Here is a 13,412-nt window from a genome sequence, read left to right as displayed (position 1 = left end):
TGCCTCTGGAGGCGGTGGTTTCGCTGTATGCCTATCTTACGCTCTATCTCCGCCCTCTGGGGAGAGACTCCTCCGTTTACCGAGCACCTTTTTACGCGCACTGGCGTTAAATTACAATTAGGGGCTGACGGACTGCAGGAGCGCAAAGGACACCGCGTCAATTTGGTACCGGATTCCCCCTCATTTTTTCCTCCTCCTCCTCGTAATCAATTTCTGGATTATGGGGACGTCGCTGAGCCACGCAGGGTTAACTACAGACGCTTTCCAAGATTAGCTAGAAACATGGAGCACGCCAGAAACAATGTGCACGAATCAGATTTTGTTCCAGTGCTGCTACACATTTTAGTGATCTCGCCTGTAAATACGCCAGGATATTTATTTTAATGCTTCTGTGCGTTTCTTTTTCTTTTAGTGCGCGCAATGTGCAGCACCGTGGCTGTTGCTGCTGCTTAGAGTTGGCATAGCCCCACAGACATCAACCTTAATAATCATTCTTTTAAATGTAAGTGATGCGCAGACCTCCGTGGCTTTAACCGTAACCAATCCGCCGTTTTTTAACGTAAATACAAGCGACAAATGATGAAATAATTGGCTGTGTTGATCGGTAGACACAAATGCGTTAACAGGAGTTCATGTTATCCACAGATTTGAAAAATAAATAAATAAATAAAAATTAAATAAAAGAAAAAACCGCGACGCAGGGGCTGTTTGGAGTCACATGCGCCCGGGACAAACAATTAAGATGACAAAAACGCTCCCCAGGAGAGATTGTCTTTATTGCCGAGGAAGCCGCATTCTTATCACATCACAGTTTCTGGATTGTAATAGAGTTGGAGGACAGGGAGCAGCAGAGGGAGAAGAGAGGGAGGAGAAGCAGATGAGAGCTGCCGAGCCGCACACCGGAGCCGCTGCTGAGGGGCAGGATTTGGCTTCAGTGGTGGACTGAGCTGAAGTTGAAGGGATCCCTATGACAGTCGGCTTCACGTTTCCCCCCGAAGCCTTCGCTCTGGACAGAAGCACGTATGGACACATTGCAGCACAGGTGAGGGACAAGAGGAGCTCTGCCAGTTGGCCTCATGATTAAAACACAACTCTCTCTCAAAGAGGACAGCATCGGGCTTTCATTTGGAAACCGTCTCTCAGGTCTGCACAAACTGATTCTACCTTCATCCCAAAAAGAAAGTAAACCTGCAACCTCAGCCTCCCGCTCCCCCACTCCCAAGTGCCCTGGAAAGCCCACCGGATACAGTCTGCATCCACAGATGTAACTAAGATTTCTTCTTAAGGAAGTCCTATAATTTTGGGTAAGTGTTATTCTCAAGTGTGGACAGATGGAAAATGTCATGTTGTGGAACTTAGGGATCTGTGTGAGTGCACAGTATTTCATTGATCTCCCTGTAAAGTATTCACCTAGTGTTAGTGACAGCTGGTATGGTGATGCTAGCCCACCTCACAGCCTGCATATCTACAGCAAAGACAGGAGGGTCTGCACCAGCTGTTCATACAGAAGTGAAACTCAGCAGACCTGCACACAGCAGGCAGGTGTCCCGGTTCAGCCTGTCTCACTGAACTCGTTTTTAAGGTCATGCTTTACAGGATGCGTGACCTGTGAAGGGTTCAGCCAAGGTGTGACATCAACACACGCTGATGTAAAACAGTTTTACACAAAACCTAGTACTGTATATGTGTGTATTTTTGCTTTTTCAGTTTATTGTTAGAAATTATTCTCCAAACATTGAAACTGTTCAGGTGATTTTACACCAAACAAAGTAAATGACTGTAAACCCCTCCCCCCCAAAAAAAGTGCCACCCTCATCCTCTGGTTTGGATTAGTGAAAACTCGCAGAAAATTTTCCTATTTGTGGATTTTTTTTCATAGAGCCTATCTAAAATATTCGCCAATTATTTTCATTAAGACAGTAGTTTAAGGTATGTTTGGTGTTTTTAAGTGTTTTTGAGGGTGGTCTCTAGTATTTGAGTATTTCAGGTATTCAAGGGCGGTTGTGGTCCCCAACCGCCGGTATTCGCAGCGCTTAGGGACCACTCAAAATATAAGCTAAGGCTAAAGCGCTACATGTAGTACACCACCTTCTAAATTAGCAACACGCTGTCAGTATCCCTAGTAGCCATTTATTGTGCCACCACAGACTGTATATAAAAGCTCAGTGTTGCCTCCTGGTTGTTAGTGATCTGTCGCGATGCCTCAGGCTGAGCATTTTTGCCATCACCCTGGTGTTATGAACACGAGGAGTGAGTGGTGAATCTGGCTGAGAAATTAGAGAAATGCGCCATGCTAATTTGGTAGCAACTTGTCATTCACAAGCCCTAAAGCATGCGCTGCTTTATCCTCCATTCTAATAGAGGCATTGTTTGGAGCAGAAGAACATCATGTTTATTCATTAATAGGTAAAAGTCTTAACTGAGCCAGTGTGCTCATTGGAAAAATATTTACTGTAGTCAAAGATCAAGAAAGACAAAAGGTATTCCCATTGACTTCTATATAACCAGATGTTCTTGCTGAGTCTCCCCCTGCTGGCTTCACTTCACAGACCCAGACACTGTGTCCATCTTTTGTATACAGTCTATGGTTTGCACGTACAAACTTCTCAGTGTCTGCTATGTTGTTTGTAGGGAACAAGACTAAAATATGACAGTAGTTTTGCCCAGGAAGCCTCCTGATTGGTTGAAAGAAAATCCTTCATAACATGTAATGTAGAAAAAAAAACGATTCATAAGTGCTTAAATGTCATAGCTCATGTTTTTAGAGATTTTTCCCTGAGGCACTTTTTTTTTTTTGTACGTACTAATGCATCTCAGCTGCATTCAACACTTTGTGCCCCACGCTAAGAAAAACAAGATTCATTAATTTACTTCATTTTAAGGGGAACTTCCATCTTAATGAATGCACAAACCTGCTGCTCTCTCTTGGCAGTCAGCTACTTCAGAGGCAGCGAGACTTTGCTTGCACTAATTTCACTGACACCTGTAGTTTCTTAATGAGCTATCTGTGGGTGTTGCACATTGAACACCTGCATGGACTATGGAGAGGATGCAGGTTATCCATAATGATAGTTTAAAGAGCTCAGTCTTTATTTTTTTTAAAAGATAGAAAAAAACAAAATCATTAAACTTGGTTATTTTAGCCGTGTCAGGTAGTCAGTTTACTATGACAACAAGAACTTTGGCAAGGTTTCGTTTCGTTACATAACAGCACTGGTGTTAGTGAATATCTATTATTAGGCCAAAATCGCATTTGCCAGCAAGTGTCCCAGTTTCACTGGACTTTGTACTGGGTTCAGTATGTGTAGTTGGGAGCAATAGATGATTTGCCAAACTACGCATGAGTGATTTTATTTATTGCTGGTATTCCTCCATCTCTACTGGCAACGAATTGATGTTGGGACAGTGAATGGCCACCGTCTTCATGGTCCATTATGTCACACCGTCTCTGCACTCAGTAGGCTCTTTTTAAACCGTTCCCCATCCTAACCAAAAAGCATAATGTGGTGGAGACAGCATTGCTTCAGTTAATGAAATGTCTAAGGCTGCACACTTGATGGAACAAGATAAGTTTGGCTCAGTCTGACTCATTGTCCCTCGCAGGATTTCCTCATCCTCCTCCATATGAAATGGGTCATCATAAGAAACGCCTATCTCCTACATCTCCTCCAGAAATAATTTTGTTAGTTTAGCTGAAATAGAAAGGCGTGAATCACGGACGTCTATTAATCTTTCTCAATTTCTCATGAACTGTTGAGAATCTGGACTCCTTGCCACTCTGTCACAGTTGTCAGCTGGGAGCCCGACAGCCGGCAAAGAGCTGATTGTGCTCCAGTACCAAGTTTCCGTCATAATTCTGCTGTTCTTCAGCCATCTTCAATGCAATGCACAGAGGGGGCTTCTTCTTGCTGCCAAGGACAGCAAGGCTTTGACAGTCTAGCTGAATGTTCTCTGAAAAAAAAAGTTGGGAGTCTTGTCAATGAGATCCTGTCCTGCAATTTTCTCAAATTGTTTTCTTTTGCCTCAGGCCATGGATTTATTTCTCATCCTCTTCTTTTTTTTCAGTCAGCTAACAGAAAAAAAGAGGAGATATTTTTGTGGTTCTGGTAATTCTTTCCTATCCTGAGCCTCTCCTCCAACTTAACAGTCTGACAACGTAATACCTTATAATACTCATCAGTTTGCTCTCGCAGAACTGCCCCTCAACTCTGTCCCCACATTTTTCTCCTCTTAATCTCTTCTCTTACAGCCACTGGAGGCATGCTATAGTCACACTAGGGGAAACAGTAGTTGGAAACTGCGGCACGACAACTTATTGCGACCGCGTGCAATCACTTGCAATATTGTTGCCTTTGCAATGGTTGCTCTGAAGACATTGACCAGTCTGCGACCAGTCTTCAAAGTGACTTTGTTACATCAAGGGTGGGAATGAAATAGCAATGAGATGGACTCGGTCTGCTTTCAATTTGCAGTTGAATAAGGTCAAGTTGGCAATTAAATGCAATCTGTTTGTGATAATGGGGTAATTAACTTGGTGAAGATTTGAAACAGACATGTAGAAATTCATGTAGAAACACATAAAGTAGCTGTGAACTGACACAGGTGCTCAGCAACAATGTGTTCTGGATATATTCCTATATAAAAACAATCAGCTGGCAACCAGTTTTGTCCCCTATTGCACAGATGCTCATCGGCTCACACTGACTCACATTGACTGCAACACATTGCCAATCTATTCAAGTCATTTTTATTTATATAGCGCCAAATCACAACAACAGTTGCCCTTAAGGTGTTTTATATTGTGTGGTAGACCATATAAATAGTACAGAGAAAACATAGAGAACCCCAACAATCATATGATCCCCTATAAGCAAGCGCTTTGGCGACAGCGGGAAGGAAAAACTCCTTTTTAACAAGAAGAAACCTCCAGCAGAACCAGGTTCAGGGAGGGCCGGCCATCTGCTGCGACCGGTTGGCGGTGAGGACGTGCTGTGGAAGAGAGCCAGAGATTAATAATAACTGATAATTAAATGCAGAGAGGTGTATAAACACAGTGAGTGAGAAAGGTCTGTGCTTATAGATTAGACGGTGATTATCTGCAAATGTTTGACAATCTGAGAGTGATTGCAGTCAGATCAAAATTATTTAGAAACAGGTTGCCTCACCTGGTCACCCAGGGATCGAGGGTATTGCACGGTGGTCCGTTAGTAACTGCAACTGCCTGCAACTGGGTGCCGAATGTAGAAAAAATGCAACGCAATCACTAAAGAACCAGAGATTTTTTTTTGGTTGCCATTCTATTTTTGCTCTAGTGTGACTAAAGCCATAACCCACCTCAGATTTCTGTGGGCAGTCTACCTTGTTAGCATCTCATACAGCTGTATTTTAGGAATCAGTCAGATGCCCTGATTAGGACTCTCCTGATGTCATAGAATATTTATTTAAACCTTTCAAAATGACTGCAAAAATCTCACCTGTAATGTGAGTTTTATTTTAAGAACCAGGAATAAAATAAATAAATTAAAAAAAATGTGGGCAAACCCCATCCACTCACTTTTTTTTTTAATCTCTTGGATGACAAACTGTCACTGTACAGAAAAGTATAGCTTCAGGGGTTTTTTTCTTTCACATCCATCTGCTTAAGGTTCGGCTAAAATTGTGTGTTTAAGCTTCTTTCTCTGTGTAATTTGGAGGTCAACCCTGCTCCGGTAAGCATCTTAAATTGAGTATAATGCGAAAATCTGAAGCCTTCATTTGTTAAATACTGAAAATATTTATGAATCATAAAATGATGTGTTATATCCAGTATTTTTTAACCTTTTAAACAAAACAAAAAAAGCACATTAGCATATTCATTGATACTTGATTTTTTTTTTTAAGAGGCAGCTACCGTAAATGTCCCTTTAGGGAATTTAAAAGCAAGAAATTGAACTTTTTGTTGGAGAAATCATATCCGAAACAAATCATCATTCAAAGCAGGATATTTTTATACTTCTTCCACCACACCTGGAGGGGATCCATGCCTGTAGAAACGCTTATCAATTAATCATGGAAGCTGCTTGTGGCTCTGCAGCATCCTGACATTTAGCTTGCAGATCTAAAAAAAAAAAGGGCAGATTTGATGGGGTGGATGAAGAAGAAGCTCATGCCGTGCTTTGCAGCCCAAAAACGGATATCTTTTTAATGACATGGACAAGTTTGTGTGTTCGCATGCTCCACAGCAGCCCCAGATGGTACCTCTCATATTACTGCATTTGAGTCATACAGCTAAACATCTGTTTCTTTTTCTTTTTTTCCTGAAAGATAATTTCCCACTGCTGTTTGTCTACAGCAACATTTTATCTACAGAAACCTCAAAGACATTCATACCATGCAGATGAAGAACGATTCCACCTACTGCACAGTAAAAAGTCATTTCAACTCCACGTTCAGCGCTGTTTACTACTATCTATAAAATGACATTTCTCTTTATTTGATTTGTACAGTTTGACACATTCTCTCCATTAACGTTGCTTTACCGTTATTTTCAGGCACAATAACGGGTTCACGTTTTTTCCTCTGGTTGTTTTTAAAACTTTTTGTCATTGTTGTGTTTTTTGGGGTTGGGGGATTGTTAGTTCACTGATGTCAAAAAACTAAAGGGAAAACTCTACTTGTGTCTGTGCCATATAGCTGCATGGACACATCTTCAAAGACGTGGCTGCCCCATCAGAGTCAGTTTGGGTTGGTTGGTCAAGCGGAGGCTTGCTGTGGTGGTGGACCTGGAGTTTTAACCCCAAGTGAGTCAGTTTAGCCGAGACCCAGTCAAAGTCTCCTTTTTTCTCCGTCGTCAGCTTTGCGTATTGTCATTTCTTAGCCTCTTCTCCAGTCTGTCATGGTCCAGTAAGGTTTTTATCTGTTATATATGTTTTTCTATGTCCCCCCCTCCTCCCCCTTAGTCTTCTGTTCTTTCTGAAATGCATCAACACTGCTGTTGCTAGTGGTTAATGAAGGGTTTAACATGCACTAGCCTCAGATGTGCCGCCCTGCTTTTTTTTTTTTCCTTTTCCCTCCTCTGCCATGGTTTCCCAATCCTTTTCAGCATTATAAAGATTTACAAAAGTACCTCAGCACATTGATGATTTCATTTTTAATTTTTTTAAACCACTCGAACCTCCACTGGAGCGTCACTCACCGTCAGAGCCGCGCTCCGAGTTTTATTTTGACATCCTCTAGGTTTGATAGCGCCATTTGCCTTTTTACTCGGCTTTGATTCATTCCTCCTTCCTCCTCACTGTGCTCCCTTTACCTCCCCAGATGAAAGCAGTCATTTCTTCTCCCTTCAGGGACGGGGAGAGAAATAATTTTATTAGTCGGCGCAGTGTGTAAAGCTGTTGTCTTTGCTTTCGACATTAAGGCCTACAAAAAAACATGTTAGAAACAAAACAAACAAGGGGCGGTCAGAGGCGACTGTAGGGGGGGGATGGTTTTTGAGAATCGCCTCATTTTTGATGTGTGCTTTCACGAAATAATATAATATCTTAGCGGGGCCGATATCAAGAGCGGTATCCACATTGCTTCTTGATCTTCGTTCTCAGCTCTTTAATTTGGATCTCCTCATCTACAAGCATAGCATTAAAGCTTCTAAATACATTAGCAAAAACGGAGGTAGTTGGATAGAGAGCAGTGCACAAGCTGCGAACATGTTCCTATGGTAACTAGGCCACACTTCCCCTGGCTAGTACACATACACATACACACACACACGCACACAGGGAGGAACAAGGCAGGAGAGAGACAGAAAACACACACGTGATGGAGAGCAACTTTAGATTGTTTATTCGGGTTACTGTTCTTGTGTCTTCCTCCGCTCAGAGGCCATTTTTATACAGTACTGCCTTGGCCTTCAGAAGTAGTGGTTACACTGCAGAATACTCAGTGTTTCTCCAGAAATATCTGCCAGTTTTCAAGCCGATTGCAGGTTCTTCCCCGTGGCTCCCTCGCTCCCACACTGCCCCTACTTCCTCAACCCCTCCACCCACCTCTCCTCTCTCATCTTGCAGCTCTTCTGTGCGTTTTACTTCTCCTTGATTACAGTGCTGCTTCTAAACTTAGCAGCAGAGTGGCTCCGAAGAGTCAGAGGTGTCGCTTTTCTACTTAGAATAAAGCCAGCTGTCCACATTTTTGTGAGGCGTGTTGAATTTAAAGCATCTCGGTCTTTTGGGTGTACGTGCTGGGCTCATGAAACCGAGCTAGTAAGACCGTCATCTTTGGGTCTTCGCTCGAAAGGGGTTTTTAAGTCTCTTAAACAGCCCTAATGTTTTCTCACTTCACATTTAAATGCAGCGGGCACTTCAGGACTTAATACTTAAGTATCTGATTCTCTAAATGCCAGCAGTTTGTACCTCTCTGCGCTCGCCATCTCCCGTGTCATTCTGTGTTTGGTAAATCACTGCTCACACTTAAACCGTGTCAAACCTCCTGGGGCAAGGCTGCCGGGCTGTCAAAGAGCCACGGAGTTGATGCTGCGAGGTTTTGCTCCTGTCAGTCATGCAGGATGATTGTTTGGACAGCTTGCTGTAAATGAATGGCCTTAACTTTTTACACTCATTACACCGTCTGCGTTTGCTTTTCAGCACCTGTGATGCTGCTCGAATTCACAATGGTGGATGAACCATGGGTCGTACTTGGCGTTTAGATGTTAAACACTGGCTCTGAAGAGTCAGTTCATACAAATGAACACAAAATAAATTAAAATACATTAAAATACATTTCTCACTTGCTTCTTGTGTTAATGAGCCGTGCAAGCAGTTTTCTTATATTTCTCTATTTCTTCTTATATATTATAGTTAATGCCTTTATGCACATGGCCTATTCAGTTGCCTATTTGTTCTGGAAAAAGCCATAAATACTACTGGATTAAACACTATAGTCTGACACTTGAAACAAGAGTGTAATGAAGTGATTAAAAAAAACAAAGTGAAGTTTTTCTGCCACCATGAACAAAGTTGCATTTACTTTCATCATACGGGCGCAGAGAGAATCTCAGATACATCAACACTTTGACTCGTTCTTAAATTACTCACTTTAATGAGGCTGCATGTTTCAAATGTGATTTTAATCCTTTTTAGTTTATATTTTACCAGTTTTACTAGACAAAAAAAAAATTGACATAATTGTATTAGAATGTTGTTTTCTCACTAGAGTCACAAGCCCTTGCCCTAAACTGTGATGTAGAGGGAGATGCATTTCACCAGTTGAACATTTGAATACATTTTAAAATGCAAGTTTGTGTTTTTAAAAACATTTCTAAAATCTTTCATAACAAATTTCTAAGCGTTGTGGTATAAAAATTTCTCACGTTATATTTTTAGGATAATTGATGTAACGATATAAGATTTTTTAACATTTATACATTTTTATACATTTTTAAAAAAATGTATAATTTTTATTTATATTAGTGCTGTCAGCGTTAATCTCGTTAATATGACGTTAATGCCACATGCAGCCCCACGCACGGGGTGATTCCACGTTAACTCGCTAATGGAGATTTGCCGCGTTAATGCGTCATTTTAACGAGATTAACGCTGACAGCACTAATTTATATATCATACCACCGAAATTGAAATGGAAGAATTATTTTTTTGTGAAGTCAGGTTGGCGATGTTCTAGAGTGCTGTACAAGATCTTGAGCCAACCCTCATTTCTTTATATTTTGCATTTCTTTATTCTTCAACACAGCCTGAACTCTCTCAGGCAGCTTTCCTGTAATTTTTTCAAGTAGTCTTCAGAAATAGTTATTCTTACTTCTTGATGGACATTCAAAGCTCTTCTTTGGGTGTTGGCTGCCTTTTGTTCTGTTCTTAATCAAGATGGTCCCACACTGCTTCAATAATCCTGAGGTTCAGGCTCTGGGGAGATTTTGATCTGCATGTTGGATCAAAATCTGACAGCACTTTTCTGGGTGCCAACAATTTTAATAAGATCCCCAACACCGCTGGCTTAAATGCAGTCCCAAACCATGACAGAGCCTCCACCTTTTTATACAGGACTGTAGACACTCATTGTTGCGCCTTTTCTGAGCTCTTCTGTTTGTATTGATGTAGATTTGAACCACTCCATCAGACCTGTTCTCGTGGATTTTCAGTCCAGTTGTTGTAAAATTTGACACACCTCAGCCTTTTTTCCTGGTTTCCCTTCTTTAAGAATGGCTTCTTCACAGCCATCGTTTCACTGAGACCATGTCTGATGAGGCTTCGGGGAACAGTACATGGCTCAATCGAAGGTCCAGATCTATGTCTCAGATCTGCTAGAGATTAGGGGTTTTTTTTTTAGGCCTGACAGTTCTTCTTTTGTCCTCTTTGTCCAGTTATCTGAATTGATTTATGGACACACTGCACACCATTCTGACATACACCAAGTTTTCAGATAATGGCTCTTTGAGAATCACCTTGTTGGTGAAAATTGATGCTTGTCAAACTTGACATTTTTCTTATATTCGCCTAAGACCTTTTAAAAAAAAAAAAGGGAAAAAAAAGGCTAATTAAAACAAAGTGCGTAAAGATACAATTTAAAATAGGTTATTTTAAGTTGCTTGTTTCAACACAAGACTGGTTCATTTCTTGAGTTAGGCGTCTTTTTGTGCATGAGTGATTCATAGGTCAGCATTAAGTGGCTTAACAAACAAAAAAATAGTTCATCTGAAAATGGTCAGGTGTCAAAAGAAAAACTTTAAAAAAACTACGACAAAGTTAAAATGTAAAGAAATGAGGGATGGCTCAAGACTTATGCACTGTACTGAATATGTTTGTATATGTGCAAATCTCACTGTAACCTGGATTAAAGACGGTTATCACTGATGTAGCTGGAAAATCCAATATGCATATAAATGTACGGGACATGCAACGACATCCAGACTGTTTCTTCCTTGGAGCCTGTCCCAGCTGTCATAGAGCCAGGATACTCCCTGAAGGGCTAACTCTGAATGACAGGCAAGCGCACGCTCTCACATCCCCACCTACGGCCAGTACAGAATCACAAGTTCACCTGTCATGCACGTCTTAGGGAGGAGGTACCCACACAGGCGCAGGGAGAACATAGAAACGCCACACAGAAAGACCTCAGCCAATCAGCATGCTCACCCTGTAATAAAATACCAGCCAGCTGTTTCACTGAATTATGAAGTTGTGTATCATATTATAGACAATCTGAACAATTTCAGAGCTTATGATAGTGAATGTCATGACCTGTCTAAAGGGTTAACTGTCAGACATTGTAAAACATATATTAAGTTATTAAATGTACAAAACTTCTATTCACTTGAACTTAATAGACAGTGATGAAATCTTAATCCATAGTTTGCTGAGCCTATTGTCACATTACCATTAGGGTAGGATTAACTGCGGCTACCTTGACAGTTTGGCTTACCTTATGGGTACTCGGAGCTGTCATAAAAAGAGCAACTTCCCATGGCATAATCACGGGTTGGTTGTTGACATGGCAGTATTTACTCGTTGGAATATGGCAATTACGGAGACTTCCATATGACATGAAAACAACATCTGCCCCAGCAGGCCCGGTCTGTGAGTCACCGGAGCCTCCTTGTTGTCATATGCTTCAGACCACACATAACGAGATTTGGTGCGTGTGAACTGGAAACACTGTCACTCCGGGACAAACCGGACGCTGACATCGTGGAAAGACGTAGGCCTCAGACGCCGTCTAACATAGCAGCATGAATGTGGATTTTTAACCTGCTTGAAAATAGAGATACAGTAACAAGAGACTCTCCCTGAAGGCCAAGAGCTATACTATTTTATGATGTTTTTATTACAGCATGCTCACGGTTGCCTGTTATGCTGATATTGTGACGTTGTAGGGCGTCATATTGAAAAAATAAAAAGTGTGTTGCACAGCTCTCTCCATGCCCTTCCATATGACATATTACTCGATATGGTTTCAAGAAATGCTTTTTTCAAGGTGTCCTTCATTGGGTGCTAACAATGAAGGACAAGCTCAGCCAACCTAGGTACTCGTGTCCCCTAAGGCCTGGTATATTGCTGTGAAGTTAGAAATTGCGGGGACTGCTAACAAACAAACGAACAGAAGTGATTATGTACTCTCTCCTGTCAGAGGGAGAAACTATGGAAAGGTGTTAAAAGTAAAAGCACATTAATTGTCTTAAACTGATTTTTAAAAACGTTTATAACAAAGAGGACGTCGTTTTATAAACCTATTGACTTTATTTAACCTACATAAATCGAGCACAATATGTTTTCTGCATTGTGTTTACATTCGACTAAATAACCCTGAAACCTACATTTTCCTCTGCTATGGGAATTTGAGCCATACTTTTACTGGTTTATTTATTTATTTTTGAGTCATAGTTGTGCGCTTTAGAGACACAAACTCTAAAATAACATTATGAACGAATGAAACTGCAAGGGGCTATTAACAGCTTTTATAATATGTGTGAAAACCTGCTCACGTTGAGTCTTAGGACTGTCTTTTTTTTTTCTTCTTTTTTTGTTTGATTACAGCCAAAAACCAAGAACTAATTATGGTATTATTTTAGGTAAAGACTCAGTTTTTTGCTTGATACTGATTGAATACCTCATCTCAGGGTACCTGCGCAGATCTGATACCAGCCTTCAGCTAACATGCTAGCACTATGCCTCTCATTACACTGATTGCTGTGAAGATTTGAGCTCCACAGACTGTAATTACTGCAGCTGCCTTTGGTGAGCCTCTGAATTTTCTTTTTTCCTCATCTAAGGGAAGTGACTACTAAACTCTGACAGTCCCCTAACTTTTCATGCAGGTATCATCATCAGAAATAGAAAGGTTTATGATCAAATACCTTTAAAACTAATGAGCTTCACTGTATATTGGAGTTAGCTCTAATTAGCAGCGAGTAAGTTGTGTGTGTGTGTCGGTGTGTATCCCATCCTCTATTTAGGCTAAAAGCAAGAAAACAGATTCAGTGAGGGGGAACAGTTGTCTAGTGTCTAATTAGAGTGCTCATTATAGCTAATATTATCATCCTAGGATGCAAACATCTGACAATATAGCATTGTCATTATGAGTGAAAGCGTGGTAATGTTAGTGTTTACCTCAAATCACCTTCTGTGGAGAATTAGAGGCTCTGGCATGGCTGCAGCCCCTCAGTCTTGTTGAGCACCAGTAATGCTACGGTCCAGTGTTTTTTGAAGTGTCCTATTATGTAAGGTGGCATGAGACGCAGGATTAGTGAGGTTGCCTGTTGTGACGGCATCATTGTTTCAGCTAATGCTGATTTGGTAGATTTGGTGAACTGGTGGGTTATTAGGTTTTTTTTTTAGATTTCACAAGTGTGTTTTCTGGAATCAACAGAGTCTTGAGTTTTTTGTTTTTTGTAGATATCTGCAGAAAAATCATAATTGTTAAATTGCTGT

The 13,412-nt window shown here is 41.0% G+C and overlaps 1 protein-coding gene across 5 annotated transcripts in view; it reads left to right on the top strand.

The window, feature by feature from the left end:
- Positions 1–13,412, top strand: part of syngap1a (synaptic Ras GTPase activating protein 1a) — a 57,984-nt gene continuing 44,572 nt past the window's right edge. For 2 of the 5 annotated variants that reach the window (XM_006787912.3, XM_006787908.3), the window contains exons 1-2: positions 1–1,304; positions 6,673–6,779. In XM_006787912.3, coding sequence (XP_006787975.1) covers positions 6,677–6,779 — 103 coding nt within the window. In that variant the 5' untranslated portion in view covers positions 1–1,304; positions 6,673–6,676. The remainder of the gene's footprint in view (positions 1,305–6,672; positions 6,780–13,412) is intronic. The other 3 variants (XM_006787910.3, XM_006787909.3, XM_006787913.2) reach the window with 2 other exon arrangements.

The sequence above is a fragment of the Neolamprologus brichardi genome, chromosome 22 (genome assembly GCF_056152115.1).
Source record: "Neolamprologus brichardi isolate AB-2024 chromosome 22, ASM5615211v1, whole genome shotgun sequence".
In the NCBI taxonomy this organism is placed as follows: domain Eukaryota; kingdom Metazoa; phylum Chordata; class Actinopteri; order Cichliformes; family Cichlidae; genus Neolamprologus; species Neolamprologus brichardi.
This window is presented reverse-complemented; position numbering and strand designations above follow the sequence as displayed.